The sequence below is a fragment of the Podarcis erhardii genome (assembly GCF_964252035.2).
Source record: "Podarcis erhardii genome assembly, chromosome: 7".
NCBI lineage: Eukaryota > Metazoa > Chordata > Lepidosauria > Squamata > Lacertidae > Podarcis > Podarcis erhardii.
The window spans coordinates 17,487,595-17,503,516 of record NC_138511.1 but is presented as its reverse complement, the minus strand read 5'-3'; the positions used below and the strand labels follow the sequence as shown (position 1 = coordinate 17,503,516).

Sequence of the window (15,922 nt, the reverse complement as noted above, 5' to 3'; positions counted from 1 at the left end):
GGGTCTACATTAACTACAGAACATAGTTAACTTTTTTTGGGGGGGGGAGGAGGATGTTTTTATCTGAATTGTAACATTTACAGCAACAACAACACATTATGAGGGAGGGACTTACAATGTAACATTGGCATGACCTTGTTGGGTCACAAGTTCAGTTTAGAAATTCATGTGCATCTCTTTGTGTTTTTACAGGAACCGCCCCTGATCTCCCAGCCAAAGTTGTCCATGAGCTGCCAGTGGCTGCCAACTATTTTCTTCCCTATTTGCACAAGTAATAAAGCAATAACAAGTCTTCTGAAATATGCTTGACTCTGTTCATTTTATTATTGCTTTTGGTTTATGTGATAGTGCTGATGTCCACACTTCTTGGTATCAGCTTTGTTTTATTGATTGATTGATTGATTGATTGATTGCATTTATATTCCACCTTTCCTCCAAGGAGCTCAAAAAGGCATACATGTTTTTCCTCTTCCTATTTATCTTCACAACAACCCTGTAAGTTTAGGTTGAGAGACAGGCTGAGCTAAGGTCACCCATTGAGCTTCATGGCTGAGTAGGGGACTTAGAACCACAGTCTCCCAACATTGCAAGCACTATACCACTCTAGTGTAGGAAACTTGCAATGCGGAACTTTGTCTCTTTTGCATTCCATCATCGCTCACAGTTGGTCTCTGCTCATACATGCAAACCGCACACAAAGTGAGGGGTGGTGGTGGTAGAGGAAATTAATATGGAAGGTCCAATGTAGATAATGACATTTCCAAAGTTAGGAGACCGGGAATAGTGTGTTCAGTTCAAGGACTTTCCCATTTGGGGCCATAAAAAGTCTTACAGCAGTTAACAGACAGATTACCAAGTCTTTGTGTATTGCTGATTTAGATTACAAGCAAAACTAGTTGTGGATATAGCTGCCGTGACTGACGAGCGATTTTGTTGATTTCTTCACATACAGCATTCCGGAATGGAAGAATGCCATTGTATGGCTACCACATATGGAAAAAGGTACCTCACTCCCCACCTTGCTCCCCACACCTCTTTCCAATGCCAGGGAAAAAGCATATTGTTTATTCTGCTCAGAGTGTGGGGAATGAGGTCCCAGAAGAACACTGTTTTTAAAGCATTCTCTCTCAACTGGCAGAGACAGATTTAAACGGCGCCTTTTTGCTTCTACACCTCTATAAAGTTTCATCAGTGTTCAGTTGTAAGTCCTGTCCCCAGATGACTTAAAATCCATTGTGAATGCTTATACTTTCACCCAACAAAATGTTATAGATTGCTGAAACTATACACTTTCCATTCTTTGTGGTCTGAGCAATAAATGTCTCGCAAGTTGAGAGGACGTCTAGTGGCTTGGCTTATGATACTGGGTATTGTTATAAAATGTTTGACTTGATGTAATTGAAACCTGGTAATTGTATTATTCCTTAACGAGGTTTCTAACAGCTTTTTAGCTTTAGAGTTAAGTCCTGTATACAAGTACATTGAGTGATATGGACAACCAGCTTCTTCCCAATGCACAAACTGCAGAAACGTATCACTTATTATTATTTTTACTCCAGATTTTCCAAACTGTTGAGTTGTTATTGATGTAGGGGTTTGCTATTGATTCTGTTTCTAACCCCTCCCTCCCAATGCATTTTAAATCCTCTATATTTCTTTACTGAAGTCTCTGCCCTTTCTAGGCGCAACCAAGATAGCAGAGCATGACAGACTCTGGAAACTGAGCCTGTCCTTTCTCTCCTTTTGGTTCTGAGTTCATGGGGACTCAAATTAAGCCTTGTACTCTTATGATCTGCTACTGTAAGTCAGAATCCAGCCCTGCAAGCTTTCATCCCAATCGTTAAATCATCATAAAGCGGAGCGGAGGAGCAAACATCACACTTGCATTTGATCTGTTGACTTGGCTCCCACACCAGACTTGGCATCCAGGCTTTAAACAGATGGATGCTTTTGATGGCAAGTCGTAACATTGAAGCATGTGGAAGAGGTGCCTTGGAGTGCCAAGTGTCTGATGGTCACATAAATACTTCATGCACAAACTCTATAGATCACCACCCGAGAAGCCAGGCTATGTAGTGCAAAATTTCAAAGGGGGTGGGATCCAGACCAACACTTGTGCCTGATTTCATATACCTCCCTCCCTCCCTCCCTTCCGCCTGCCCCCACTTGGTTGTATCCAACTAAGTCCTTCTCTGAGTAGACCTACTGAGATTAATTGAACTAAATTAGCCATGTCTATTAGCTTGGATGGGCCTGCTTGGAGAGCCAGTGTGGTGTAGTGGTTAAGAGCGGTAGATTCGTAATCTGGGGAACCGGGTTCGCGTCTCGGCTCCTCCACATGCAGCTGCTGGGTGACCTTGGGCTAGTCACACTTCTCTGAAGTCTCGCAGCCCCACTCACCTCACAGAGTGTTTGTTGTGGGGGAGGAAGGGAAAGGAGAATGTTAGCTGCTTTGAGACTCCTTTGGGTAGTGATAAAGCGGGATATCAAAACCAAACTCCTCTTCTTCTTCTGCTTTAGCAAGGCTAGCATTAGATACATTCCATTGTTCCACCTGTTATTTCTGGGAGTTGTAGTCTGCTAAGGGTTCTGAGGGTTGTTAGGAGGCCCCTATTCCCCTGCCAGAGCTACAGTCCCCCAGAGTGATTTAAGAATCGAACCTTCTTCACAGGGAACTCTAGGAATTGTAGCTCTGGGAGGGGAATAGATGCGCAGAGAAAACACTGAGGAGGAGTTAGAACAAAGCTTTGCTCCAACGCTAAGCAATTAAGGAAAACACAGGATCCTTCAGTTTCAAGAAAATGATGTGTGAGTTCTGCTATGCACAATGGAATTTCATGGAAAACACAAGTTAATTCACAACAGAAGAAGATATTGGGGCACTCGGAATCATTTGCCCATGTGCACAGAAAAATAAAAGCTGTAGCTGAAAGGCAACACATGGCGATTTTTTTGATTGTTGCAATGCATCCCTAGTTATTGTAGAATTCTAAGAATATTGTATAATTTCAGAAGGTTGTATAATCTTAGAAGGGGGTGCAGTTATGAAAGGGTGCAGTCAAGACCAGCCCAATACATTTTGCTGCCTGAGGCAAAGGAAAGAATGACACCCCCACCTGTGGCTATAGTTCTGTATCGTACTTCAATACTAGCAGCATGGCACTGCACTGCCCCTGAGGGAGATCAGCAAGGTGGAGGTGGAGGGCAAGATGCAAGATCCATGAATGTGCAGGGCTAGATGCAAGGCACAGCTCTCTTTTCCAACAGAAAGGTATGGTTAATGAGCTCAGGAGGAAGAGTTGAGGAGCACCACCATCTCCCAGCATATGCCGCCTGAGGCAATCATCTCACTGCCTAGTGGTAGGACTGGTTCTGGCTTCACCTGCGAGGGTGTGTGGCTGTGGCAATCCAGTCAGATGGGCGGCATATAAATAATAAAATCATCATCAAGGGACTCTGCGCTTCTGAAAGTTCCACTACCCTACCACTTACCACCTTCGTTTGGCAGGTCAAGGAGATCCAGACTGGCTGAGAGAGAGGCTGTTTCTTTCAACTTTTCTTAATCACTTTTCTCAGCCTTGAAATGGAGGTTCTGTGGGTGAGTGGCATCCCTGTAATGGGAGTCGATGTGTTTTCACAGAAGGACCGTAATGGAATCTGAAAGATCTGAGAGCCATCGTTCCCCCCACCCCGCCCAACACACACACTTTGCTGCTCCTCAAAACAACTTCTGAAGTGTATAATTGCAATTTCGCACCTTCGAGGCAGAAGTTTTCCCGGGGAAAATATATATGTGATGAAAATGAAGTGTCACAGGCAGAAGGAAAAAGATGGGCTTCAACTTCGTAGCTAATGGGGATTCTGTGTCGCAAAATGACTGTTGATCCTGTTGCTGCTGAAAAGGAGTCTTAGGATCAGGCATGTGTTAGGTGCTGCTTGCTGGACTGCCAAAAGGATTTGGGGGAGCTGAGCAATCTAGGGACGCTTGAGGAATTCAGGACACATTCACCCCACGCTTTTAAAGCACTATGATGCTGCTTTGAACAGCCATGGCTTCCCCCAAAAGCATTCTGGGAGCTGTAGTTTGTTACAGTTGCTGAGAGTTATCCCCTTATCCTTACCCCCCCCCCCAGCTTCAATTCCTAGAGTAGCTTAATAGTCAATCCCTTTTTCCCAGGGAATTGTAATGCTGTAAGGGGAATAGGAGTCTCCTCAACTCTCAGCACCTGTGATAAACCACAGCTCCCAGAGTACTGTTTTGTTTTGTTTTGTTTTGTTTTGTTTTGTTTTGTTTTGTTTTGTTTTGTTTTGTTTTGTTTTGTTTTGTTTTGTTTTGTTTTGTTGTTTTGAGGGAGCAGGGAACCATGGCTGTTTAACATGGTATAGTGCCTTAAATGTATGGGCTGAATGTATCCTCACTTAGTTCCTTTTATTTCAGTGACTCTGCTGAGTAAAACTTCATTGTTGATGACCTAGTCATATTAATAGAAATCCATAGGTGAGGGTGTGTGCTTTTCTTAGGAGGCCTTCATGGAGCTACAGTCCCCAGAGTTCCCCTTGAAGAAGAGTTAATTGTTAAACCACTATGGGAATTGTAACTCTGGGGTGGCAGACCCTCCAAGCATCCCTATTTTACCTAGGACAGCCCCAGATTTGCAGAAGCCATCCCAGTTTCAGATTTGATCCCAGAATGTCCTGCTTTTCCTTAGGCCGTCCCTGTTTTCAGCAGAGAAATGTTGGAGGGTACGGTGGGGGAATAGGGGGCCTCTGAACAACTCTCAGCACCTTTACAAACTGCAGCTCCCAGAATTCAGGGGGCGGACGGGAGGCCATTACTGGTTAAAGTGGTATCTGAGTGCTTCCAATATATGGTGTGAATAGTTTTGCCTCCCTCCCCCTCCCCCCTCTCCCGGTTCTAAAGTGGCCAAGAGAAAAAGCCATTTTGAGCCACCTGCGTCCCATTTGCTGTGAAAGGGCTTTCCATTCATTCTCATTAGGCCGTTCTCCAGGGTGTGGGTGGAGGGGATCAGCCTTGGGCAGTTGCCCTGCAAGCCAGGCTAAGGAGCGCCATACGAGGAGCCCGAAAGGCATGCTAAGACGCATCAGGGGGCTAAATTGAAAGAATAATGACTCGTCCATCGGCATGGCAGCTGCGACTAGGCAAACTTCACCACTGATTTGTCAGAGGCAATTTCTGGTCATTACGGTGCTGTTAAGTAGAGCCCAGATGAGAAGCGGGGAGAGATTAATCCGATGTCAACAAGAATGATGGTCTAGCTGCTGCTTCTTCTCTTTTTTCCAAAATCACCATTTGTCCCTTCCATGGTAGAAAATGGCACCCTCTTTCCACTATCCAAAGGAGCAAACATGCATACATAGGGAGGAATAAGTTTTTTGCTCCTTGAGAGGCAAAAAGGTGTGTGTGTTCACTACGGAAGACCTAATATGGTTACCCTCTGGAATGAGTCTCTCTGGGGTAAGGATGGGGGTATCTGCGACCCTCCACTCAGGTCTTGCTTGAGGGCTTCCTTTGGGGGCATTTGGCTGGCTGCTCTGAGAACAGGATACTGGATTAGATGGGCCAACTGGGCTCTTCTTATGGGTATCTGTGGGAGAGGGGCTCTTGCCTTCATGATCTGCCTCTGGGCTTTCAGGAGGTATTCAGTGGGCCACTGGGTACAGGAAGCTGGACTCCAATGTTCCCTTGACCTGATCCAACAGCCTCTTCTTAGGTTCTTATGACTTTTAAGGAGCATCAAACAGCAGGCAGGGGCACAGCAGTTGCACTCTGCTTCTGGGCTTCCTGTTAGTGCCCATCCCATGATTGGCCACTTTGAGACCAGGATGCTGGACCAGGAGGGCCTCCAAGCTGATCCAGCAGGGCTTCTCTTCTGGTCTTATAACGTGCCTGGAGCTCGCTCTGCGTGCAGCCTTTCAGATCAGCAGGATGACTTCAGTAATAACCCAAGTCTCTTGCTTTCTCCTGCTCCTGCAAAACGAAGACTCCTGTGTCATCTAGAAAGCCTTTTGCTATTCAGATTCGACTCTCCAGCCATACTGGGGGAAAATAATGCGAAGGGGCGCCCTTCCATCCTCCCTCCATCCTGCTGTGTTCGCAAGCTGCAGAAGTTTATGTCTTTGTTGTGCACTTCCCTTTGGATCTCTCGCCTGCGATTCAAGCTGCATTCATGGGGACGCTACACAGCCTTCCCCAGCTCAGTCCTTCCTGGATTTCACCAACCCACATCCTTGCCAGCTGATCCCCGGCTCGGTGTTGGCTTGGATTTTCTGCTCTGCAAGAGGGATCAGGCAGCTTTTTCCACTCTGCCAGCTCCCAGTGGTGGGTGGGTCAGGCAGCCTGCCTTCTTGCAGGCCTTGTGCTGAAGCGCAGGTTCGAGATCAGATTCTTGGCCCCCTCCCCTATCATTTTGGTGATTCGTTTGCTCACCTGGGACTATGACTGGAATTTGTAAATGGATACAGTGATAGGCAGAGAGGAAGTCTTTTCTTGGGGAAGGGTCACAGCTCAGTGGCAGAGCATCTGCTTTGCATGGAAAAAGTCCCGGGTTCAATAATCAGCATCTCTAGGTAGGGCTAGGAGAGACTCCTTTGTCTGAAACTCAGGCGAGCTGCTGCCAGTCAATATTGACAGTATTAAGTTAGATGGAGCCAATGGTCTGACTCAGGATAAGGCAGCTTCCTATATTTCTGTGTTTAGTCCCCTTACCTATTTAAATGCTTCTAAAAACATTTAACCTGATACTAGCTGAGTTTTCTTAGACTAATAGAATTGCAGAGTGGGAAGGGACCATGAGGGTCATCTAGTCCAACCCCCTGTAATGCATGAATCTTTTGCCCAATGTGATGCTCAAACGGGAGCTATAACTGTTCGATTATTTGGAGAAATTCGCTTTGAAAATGAAAGCAACTAGAATCAGAGACAATGACAATGAAGACTTTAAAAAAGACTGGGAACCTTTCATATTGTACTTATGGAAATACTGCAAAGAAATGGACTCACCAGCAGGGTTTGACTAAACACCTACAAACAAGAAAATAAGTTCAAAGGTCAAGAAATAATAATATGGAATGTAACTGAGTGCAAGATGTAATTATGAAAGAACATTTGGGATGAAGATAATTAGAATATAGAGCATTTAGGTGTAAGTTCATAAAGGTAAGATAACAAGCAGAAGTAGTAAATATTTAAAGAATCAGAAGGGGAAGCTGAGGGAAGCCACGGGGAGGAGTTTTCTTCTCCTTTATAAGATAATTGCCACATGTTGTTTGGTTGATTGTTAAATTGTAAAACTCAATAAAAATTTATATAAAAAAAGAAAGAAAATGAAAGTAACTTGGAAGTGCACATTAAAAAACAACAACTCCGGCATTTTCTCTTCACATGAAACTGACTATGCAAAAGCCCTATGGCCCAGTGCTGGGCAGAGGGAGGCGTGGATCAGTACAAGCCTTCCGTCACCTTCAGTGTCATCTGCGTTGGCTGCAAGGCTCCTGACTTCACCCCTAGGGTGATGAGCAACTCCTACTAATGTGACCATCTCCCCTCACACACACCACCTGTCTTCCTTTGCAAAGGGCACATTTCTCACTGGCACTTTGCTGGTTGTCAGGCTGCTTTTTTGATGCCTCATTGACTGCTGGAGATTCTGGCTGTGCGGTTCTTCTGCCTCTCGGGAGGAGGCTGCTGGAGAGCGTTTCCATCCTGGCACTGGTTTCTGTGTAGGTTTTTAGGCAAACATGAGAGGGACAAGGCAAAAGTGGTGGGGATGCTGCTGTTGCTGCTGCTGGTGTTTGTGTGTGTGTAATGTCCTTTGTCTGTAGCTGCTGGTTCATTGTCCGTGGTGAATTAACATTCAGTGTGTTTCCTTTGTTGGCATCAGTATCGTTCACAAGGATTGCAAACTCAGGTGGGAGCTGAATGGCAATGGGATACAGAAATTACAGTCAGTGATAATTGGAGCTGAAATGCTTGAGAAATAAGCACACCCTTTACAGTTCCCATTAACCCCAGCCAGCATGGTCAGGAATGGTGGGTTTTGCAACATCAGGAGGGCCAGAAACTAACCCAGCCATTGCTGTAATGAAACGGATGAAAATGTGTTCTTCCATCCCTCCCTCTTCCTAGTCCTCGGGATATGCTTTGAAAGTCCCCACACTATGTATTTTTGCAGCTCTTTGCAGCTGCAACCCAGATGTTGGAAAAGATGAACCTTTGTCACAATAACACTATACTTGTGATTCCGAACAACTGGAATTTGGAGGTGGGCTGCCTATGGCTAAGGAGGGTCCATTTATTTCTGGTAGTTACCTGGGAAGGCCCTTCTCCCAAGCATGGGGGAGGATGAACAATCTCTTTTAGCCTTCTGTCTGGAGAGGCTTGGAAAAGCCAGCCAACTTAAGAACATAAGAAGAGCTTGGCTGCCGGTTCCAGCAGTCTATTTTCACAGTGGACTGAAAGCAGCACATAAGTGCAACAGCTCCCTATGACTGGTATTCAGAGGCTACGGGCAGTATGGGATGTTAGGGGAGGGATAGTACCTCTGGTGGGGGACATATTGTGCTCCTTCTGGGGTAGTTTGTCCCCTTTAGGTTCTCACCCTGCACTCAGCTCTCGCTCACCTATGGCTCCAAGAAGCTGTCAGCATGTGGCAGTGGCCACACCCTGGGAACGGCTTTGAATGACCAGCTAAACCAGGTGAGGGGTATCTGATGGGTCTCAAACACTCAATGAGTTAGGGACTTCCCTTGCATGTAAATCCAGTCTCTGGAGAATTGAGCAGACAAGGCCAATTGTGCTGGTCCCATGGGCAGATTGAGAGACGAGGCCCTAGTCCAGTCTGAGGTTGAAGGAGCAATATGGAAGCAGTCCGTAAAAGCTGAGGCTGGGTGCAGGGCAGGGTTAAGGCAGAAACTGGTGACCAACAATGTTGCTTCTGCAACTTGGGACTGGGGCTGGCTGGCTTTTATCTGCCCTGAGGCATAGGGCAGCCACAATCCTCAGGTGACTTGCTTCCCCTGGCCTGGAGGCGAGCACTTCTCCTGAGGGAACTTAGTTCCCTCCGCCTCTCTGCCCTAAGCCTCTGCAGCCCAGGAGAGGCTGGAGGTTTATCGGACCCAGAGGCAACCTCAGCTTCCCCTGATGGGGCTGAGAGTGGAGCACCTGCAGGCAATGGGTCCTCCATCACCTCAGGAGCCAGAGCAGACTCAGCTGGTGCCTGCACCTGAGGATCCAGCACAGGTGAGGACCCTTCAGGCTCATGCCCCAGCCCCGGCTCAGCTGGTTTTGGAGGCAGGGAACCCTGTGCAGGCTGGGATTCCTCAGGTTCAGCCTCCAAGTCCGAATCCCTGGCCATCACACCAATAGTGGGTCCAATAGTCAAGTAGGTGGTTTCTGCACATGGTGTAAAGGGAAGTGGGGGGCAGATGGGGCTCATCAACCTGGGAAGAAATCCCTAATGTGAGAAGGAAAACTCTGATCCTAAACTTCTGCTGCCTTGAGGGATATCTTTGGGAGAAGAAAAGACTAACGCATAAACCTTCACAAATCTGGAGTGGAGTCCCTAAGATGACTCCTCCCAGCAAGTCCTGCAGCCAAGCTGGTGCCAAATGTGCTGCTCTGCTTTCCTTTGGACTACATCATTGAGGCTGAGAGGGGGTCTTGTTGTCTGGGCAGCCCAGGACCTTCATACACACTGCCCAGGCTTGCACCCCAGGAAGGTCACTTTGGTGCTGCTAATGCAGAAGTGTACTCCATTGTCTGGTGAGACAAATGGAGGCCAACTGCCTTGGGCAGTAGAGCATAGCCTTTCCCTCCTCCATGAATTTGTCATATCTTTTAAAGCCATCCAAAGTGGTGGCCATTGCTCCCTCTCACGGGAGCAAATGTTATCATTTTACTCTGTGCATTTTTTATCTGTCTGGAATCCAAACCGGAAAGCAGGCTTTCGAAGGACGTGCCGCGGTAGTAAGGAAAAATAAGAAAAAACAGATATCAGGTCGTATTCCCAAGGCGCCCATAGGTCATGCTTTATTTGTGGATGGAACCATCATGAAACCAAAAGTTTGAAACATTGGATGAAGATTTTTTATTTCTTAAAAAAAAGTGAGAGAGCAAAAGAAACCCCACCAGATGGACAGATGCTTTTTAAAACAATGGCTGGTTGAGGGTTTTTTTTTTGTACAGTAATTTAGTGAGGCCAGAGATGATGCACAATGTGGGGGCAGAGCCATTGTCTCAACTGCTCCCTTGTTTCCATGTCCCTTTCAACAGCCCTGTTTGATCTGCAGAGACTGACATGTGGTCGGTTCTTTTCTGCTCTGTGTTAAAAGGCCCCCAGCAACAACCCTCAGTCTGTTCCATGCCAGCTAAAATAAATCCATTTCGGTCTCTGTCACAAAAGTACACACACTCACCTGTGGATTTCTATTAAACACAGTGGGACGTCTTTAAGTTTTGTTTGGTGTACACTTACTGAAATGCATGGACCTAAATTAGGCCACCTTCATATCATAACAGTATCATACCACTTTAAACAGTCATTGGCTTCCCCGAAAGAATCTTGGGAGCTGTAGTTTGTTAAGGGAATTGAGGTTTGTTAGGAGACCCCTCTTCCCCTCCCAGAGCTGCAGTTTGCAGAGTTCCCTCATGATTGTTAAACCACTCTAGGAATTGTATATCCGAAAGGGGAATAGGGGTCTCCTAACAACTTTCAGTACCCTTAACAAACTACAGCTCCCGGAATTCTTTGCGGGAAGCCATGACTGCTTAAAGTGGTAGCATAGTGCTTCAAATATGTGAATGTGGCTTTAGTCATGCTTTTACATTTCAGTGGGTCTACTCTAAGTAAAAGTTGACTGCAGCCCACAAATCCTGAATACTCCTAGTCCAGTGATTTATCCCAGATGTGGGAATTGAGGAGCTGTGTAGAAGATAATGTTGCCAACTCATGGGGGGAAATAATCTGGAATGCTCCTATGCCTTTAACAGCACCTGTTGATTTGCAGAAAGCAGTGGGTGAAAGCTTTTTGCAGCATGGAGATAAGCAGTGCTATATACCAATGCCTGCACATCAAACAATGGTTAAAGGCAGAGGAGCATAGTTTGGTAACAAAGTTGGCAGCTCTGATGGGACATCAGCAGCCAGAAAGGTTTCTTTCTTCGTTCAGTGGAGGGAAACAATTTCTGCAAATGCATTACTTTCCCTTACGTTTCTATGGCTAGGGGCCTACAGTCCATGGGTTGCATGGTTACCATAATTACAACCAAATAATAATTTTAGCCTGAGGAATGGGTGAAATTGTCAATTTCAGTTTCTCACTGTTTCTCATTTTTCTTGTGTTCCATTTGCCACTTTGGTTTATGGTGAGCACACTACAAGTTTCCGTGAACATTCAACAGCATTTGGGTGCAAATTTCTTCTGATATACACATTTTTTTGTACATGGTTTTGCCTGATATAAGCATTTTGCAAAGGAATTGCCCCTAATATTTTTATAGTGTTTTTATATGCTTTTTTCAGTAACACAATACATTTTTTAAATGCACACTTTGCCCCGATATAACATATTTGCAAGAATTCTTGGCTGGAGAACTGCATTTCCAAAATTCAGGGAAGTGCGAATTTTGAAAGACGACTGTGTTTCGGGTCACACATTGTTTTGGAAAGTGCAAATCAGATCTACTCTGAGTGGAGTTAATGTTGGACACAATTTATTTAATTTTTTTAGAGCGTTTGTACCCCATTGTCCAGCCAAGAAGTCTTCCAAGAACAGCTTTCATAGAACTAATTGAAACAAGACAATCCCTGCCCTCAGGCTTACAGTTTTAAATACATAGCACAAAAGGAAAGAGGGACTAGGGGGGAGGAGGAAGAGCTGCAGATCAAACTTCTGTTAAAGAGACGGGAGCAGGCCAGGCCTATTAATCCCCACCCACCCCTGCCACCAAGTTGGCAACGCTACACAGTGAGAGAAGAGTCGGAGCCCCCCCCCCCCCGATCCACGAGCAAATACAAAGGGAAGGCTGGGGAATGAGTGCTTGGTGCTGGTGGTGTTAGCAGGCAGTGAATGTTTTCCAGAAGAAGTTTTTACAGGGGGCTTTGCGATCCCTCTGGGTGAGCTGGGGTAACCTCCCCAACACAGAGGGCTCTTCCTCCAGGTTGCTTTCCAGCACGTCTTCCGCGTCGGAGGAAGCCGTCGCATCACGGCTCACGTCCGCCCCGTCCAGTAGATCTGCCAGCATTTTCAGGATCAGACCTTTTCGGGCTTTGGTTTGCTCCTGCAATCACAAAGCAAGCAGTAGGGCAGAGGGCAAAGAGAAAGCAGGAAAGTGAGTCCCTCCCCCCTTGCTGGAGAGTGTAAAGGGGTTTTAAAAACAGAGAGTCACTGTGGGAAATAAAATACATGGAGAACATAAGAAGCGTCTGGCTGCTGGATCAGACCAAAGATCCATCCCAGTCTAGCACCCAGCTCTCAGAAAGGTCAGCCAGGTCATACAAAGGCTGAGAACCAGTGTGGTGTAGTGGTTTGAGTGCTGGACTAGGACCTGGGCGACCTGGGTTCGAATCTCCACTTGCCCATGAAGCTCACTAGGTTACCTGTCTTCTCTCAGCCTAACCCACCTTGTTGTGAGGATGAAATGGGGTGGGGAGACGAACCAGGTATGGCTACTTGGAAGGAAGGTGGGATTGAAATATATTATCATAATTGGCATCAACCGGATTCTCATTTCTCCTTCTACCTGATATTTTTTAACTGGAGGTGCCAGGGTAGAATCTGAAACCTTCTTAATGCAAGGCAGGTGCTCTGCCATTGAACTGCAGCCTTTTGCAATACTGCATCAGGTTGTTGGTCCATCTAGCTCAGTACTGCCTGCACTGACTGGCAGCATCTCTCCAGGCAGACGGTATACCTGGAGATGCCACAGGTTTAACCTAGGACCTTCTGCATGCAAAGCATGAGCTGTGGCCCTTCCCTGAAGACACAGAAACATAGGGTGCCGCCTTATACCAAGCGAGATCCTTGGCCTGCCTAGCTCAGTATTGTCTGCACTGACTGGCAGCAGCTCTCAAGCAATTTCAGGCATGGGGCCAGTCCTACCTGGTGATGTCAGGGATCAGTGCTGGGGCCCTTCTTCATGTAAAGCAGATGCTCTAGTTTGAAAAGTTCTGCTCTAACCACTGAGCTACAGCCCTTCCTCAAGACTTCCTCCCTCCCTCACTTTTAGCTTCCTTTGAAGTTTGTGCCTGATATTCATGCTTTGCTTGTTTTATCCTGTTCCTGGTTTTATCCTATAGAATATATCCACCCACCTCCCTCAGTTGAGCCACTTTGGTGGGGGGCTGCTTTTTTGGACTGAGAAGAAACATGCAAATGGTTTTTTTATAAACATAAATAAAATTTCAGAACAGCACAGCAGACAGGGATTCGACACAGGCAATGCCCCCAGGAAGCTACATAGACGGGGTTTCTGCATTTCACCCTGCTGTTAAGGATTCATAGACTTCATGCTTAGCAAAGAATGCATGTGTGGTGGAAGGGAAATGGAATGCAGGCTTCACTGCCTAGTAGTTTAATCTCCCTGATCAAATAAAGATGCTAGTTCATAAGAGACAGGGCTAATTTGCGCAGCGTGACAGCGAAAAAAGGCATTTAAAATTGGAAATAGTGATAGCTTAGCTCATTCCCTGGCACACAACAGTAAGCTAATATCACTAATTACCCTTAGTATACGTGAGTCAATTTTTATTTTAGCCCTTTGTGCCTTTGTAAATTATGGTTGCAATCTCAAACACCTGAGAGCAAGCTCTATTGATTTCAATAGGACATTCAAGTTGACATGTTTAGGACTGTACTGCGTACCCCCTCCTGCCCACATACTTCCCAGTGGTGCATTTAACCACAGGGAGAAATGTAACAGGTGTAGTCCCCACCTCTCTAAAAAATTTTTTTGGGGGAACCACACCTGTTCGATTTCGATCAGGAAAATGAGAAAACAAACGGTAGTCATTAGAAGAACACTGCCTTATCTTGAATCAGACCTTTGGTCTGTCTAGCTCAGTATTGTCTACACTGACTGGCAGAAGTTATCCAGGGTTTCAGGCAGGGGATATTCCCAGCCCTTCCTGGAGATGCCAGAGATTGCACCTGGGAACTCTGGCATACGAAGAAGATGCTCTACCACTCAGCTGCAGCACCACCCCCAGAGGACTGTTTTGCCACTGCTGACATCCTTTCTAAACAAGAGGCATGCATTTAACTAAAAGCCCTTCTCTCCTCTCTCTTGCTTTGATGGACCCACTCTCCTTCCCTCGCCTTCTTTCTGTTTCTTCTCCTCTCCTTCCTTCCCTTAGCCTGCAATCCAGCCTCCACTTACCTGGGAATAAGTCCTGCTAACTGAGCCAGGCAGGACTCTGGGGTTGCGCTGCAAAATATTTCGTTCTCTCTGCATTCCGATGCTAGTCCTTAGTTTGAGTTTGGTATTATTTACTCAAGAAAAAAAGACAACAACCTTGGGGAAAAAAACCTCCGGTATTTGACTTACTCCCCTTTTGCTCACTTTCTTTATTCCTCAGATCTCCCCATTATTTACATCTGTTCGTACTCCCATTCCCTTTCCATCCTCTCCAAAAAGCCTCCCTCTTGTGCACAGTCTCCTCTCCTCCACCAGGCGGATTTGCCCATCTTTTAAAGCACCAGAAACCTTAAAAGCCTCCTGCACAAAACCCTAGAATTTTGAAGGAAAGCTGTCCCTTTTCAACTCACCCTGCTGCTCTGTACAGAAAACGTATCCTCCCCGGGCAAGGCAGATGCTCTCATGCTCCACACCAGCAGCAGAACAGCGATCAGCCTGGCCACCAGCTGCATGGCAGAGGTTCCCCCGGAAGCTCCTTGGTTCTAAGGCTGAGAGGGACAGAGCTGTTCCCTAGTCCAGTCTTGTCCTCAAGAGCAGGATGAGGCACCTGCTTTTTATAAAGTCCTCCCTGAGCTGTGCCTGAGTGACGCAGGCAGTCAAATCCACCCGGCAAGCCAATGGCACTTGGGTGGATAGTCAGCATGAGCCTCTCCGTGGGTGAAGACTAGTGATCCGGAGGAAAGACAAGTCCAGGGGCACATTTTGAATTGAAAGAAGGGAAAACAACAACAGAGGGAGACGTGCAATCATTTTATTTTACTTAGCCTCTCCTAAAATACATCGGAAATTGGAAAGAGGTCGCATAGCCATGCCCTCCAACGCTGCTCAGATGAAAATAGGGACATTTTTCGCTCACCCCCAACTGACCCCCCTCAACCCCCACTTCTTTGTCCACCCCCCCACAGCATTTTCTATCAGAAGAAGGGCAAGAGCCACCGCTACTACACTAACGGGACACAGCACACACGCCCTCCACCATCCTGAGAAAAATCCCTTACCCTCATTTCATTGTATTCTTCAGTAGGTTTACAAAAAGGAAAACACACACTGACAAATAAATTTTAGAAAAGGGCAAGATCAGACGCGGATGCACAAAACATTTTTTAAAATAAATAAAAATCAAGACTCATTGCACTCTGCTCCACTCCCCCTTTCTTCCCTCCCCAGAACGGCCCTGCCCTCTGTCTGCTCCTCAGAGCTGGCCCTCACATGGGGCTGGGCCTCAGTGGCCTCAGCCTCATCCTCTTCACCTCTCCAGCAGCTGCTACAAGCTGCCCAAAGGAGGAGGCTGGCAGCAGTGGCCATGGAGAGGTAACAGGGTGCTCCCTCACAGTCGTCACCACCTCCTCCCAAGTTCAGCAGAGGCATCACTGGGGGGAGAAATAGGGACATTCTGGGATCAAATACGAAGCTGGGATGGCTTTTGTAAGTCCGCGATGGTCCCTGGAAAACCGGCGTGCTTTGAGGGTATGCATATCTTGCTGAGTT

At 46.5% G+C, this 15,922-nt stretch overlaps 2 protein-coding genes across 13 annotated transcripts in view; one reads left to right on the top strand and one right to left on the bottom strand.

Annotated features, from left to right (window-relative positions):
• TARDBP (TAR DNA binding protein) overlaps positions 1 to 1,334 on the top strand; it is a 38,765-nt gene extending 37,431 nt beyond the window's left edge. For 9 of the 12 annotated variants that reach the window (XR_014158749.1, XR_014158750.1, XR_014158751.1 and 6 more), the window contains 2 exons: positions 193 to 271; positions 953 to 1,334. Coding sequence is in view for 4 of the 12 variants with exons in the window: in XM_081871183.1 (XP_081727309.1) it covers positions 193 to 271; positions 953 to 1,091 (218 nt within the window). In the remaining 8 variants the exon portion in view is untranslated. Of the gene's footprint in view, positions 1 to 192; positions 301 to 952 lie in introns of those variants that run through there. The other 3 variants (XM_081871177.1, XM_081871184.1, XM_081871178.1) reach the window with 1 other exon arrangement.
• An 8,686-nt stretch (positions 1,335 to 10,020) lies between these two features.
• Positions 10,021 to 15,246, bottom strand: CORT (cortistatin). Its single transcript, XM_081872171.1, has 2 exons — positions 14,785 to 15,246; positions 10,021 to 12,298 (listed from the first exon to the last, which is right to left on the bottom strand). Exons 1-2 carry the CDS (start codon positions 14,884 to 14,886, stop codon positions 12,074 to 12,076), a joined length of 327 nt encoding a protein of 108 aa, XP_081728297.1. The 5' UTR covers positions 14,887 to 15,246; the 3' UTR covers positions 10,021 to 12,073.
• Between the last annotated feature and the right edge of the window lie 676 nt (positions 15,247 to 15,922).

Coding starts and splice junctions, on each gene's coding strand:
- CORT (XM_081872171.1), bottom strand. CDS start 14,886: ATGCAGCTGGTGGCCAGGCTGATCGCTGTTCTGCTGCTGGTGTGGAGC. Junction 12,299..14,784: donor TTTCTGTACAGAGCAGCAGG/GTGAGTTGAAAA, acceptor TTGTGATTGCAG/GAGCAAACCAAAGCCCGAAA.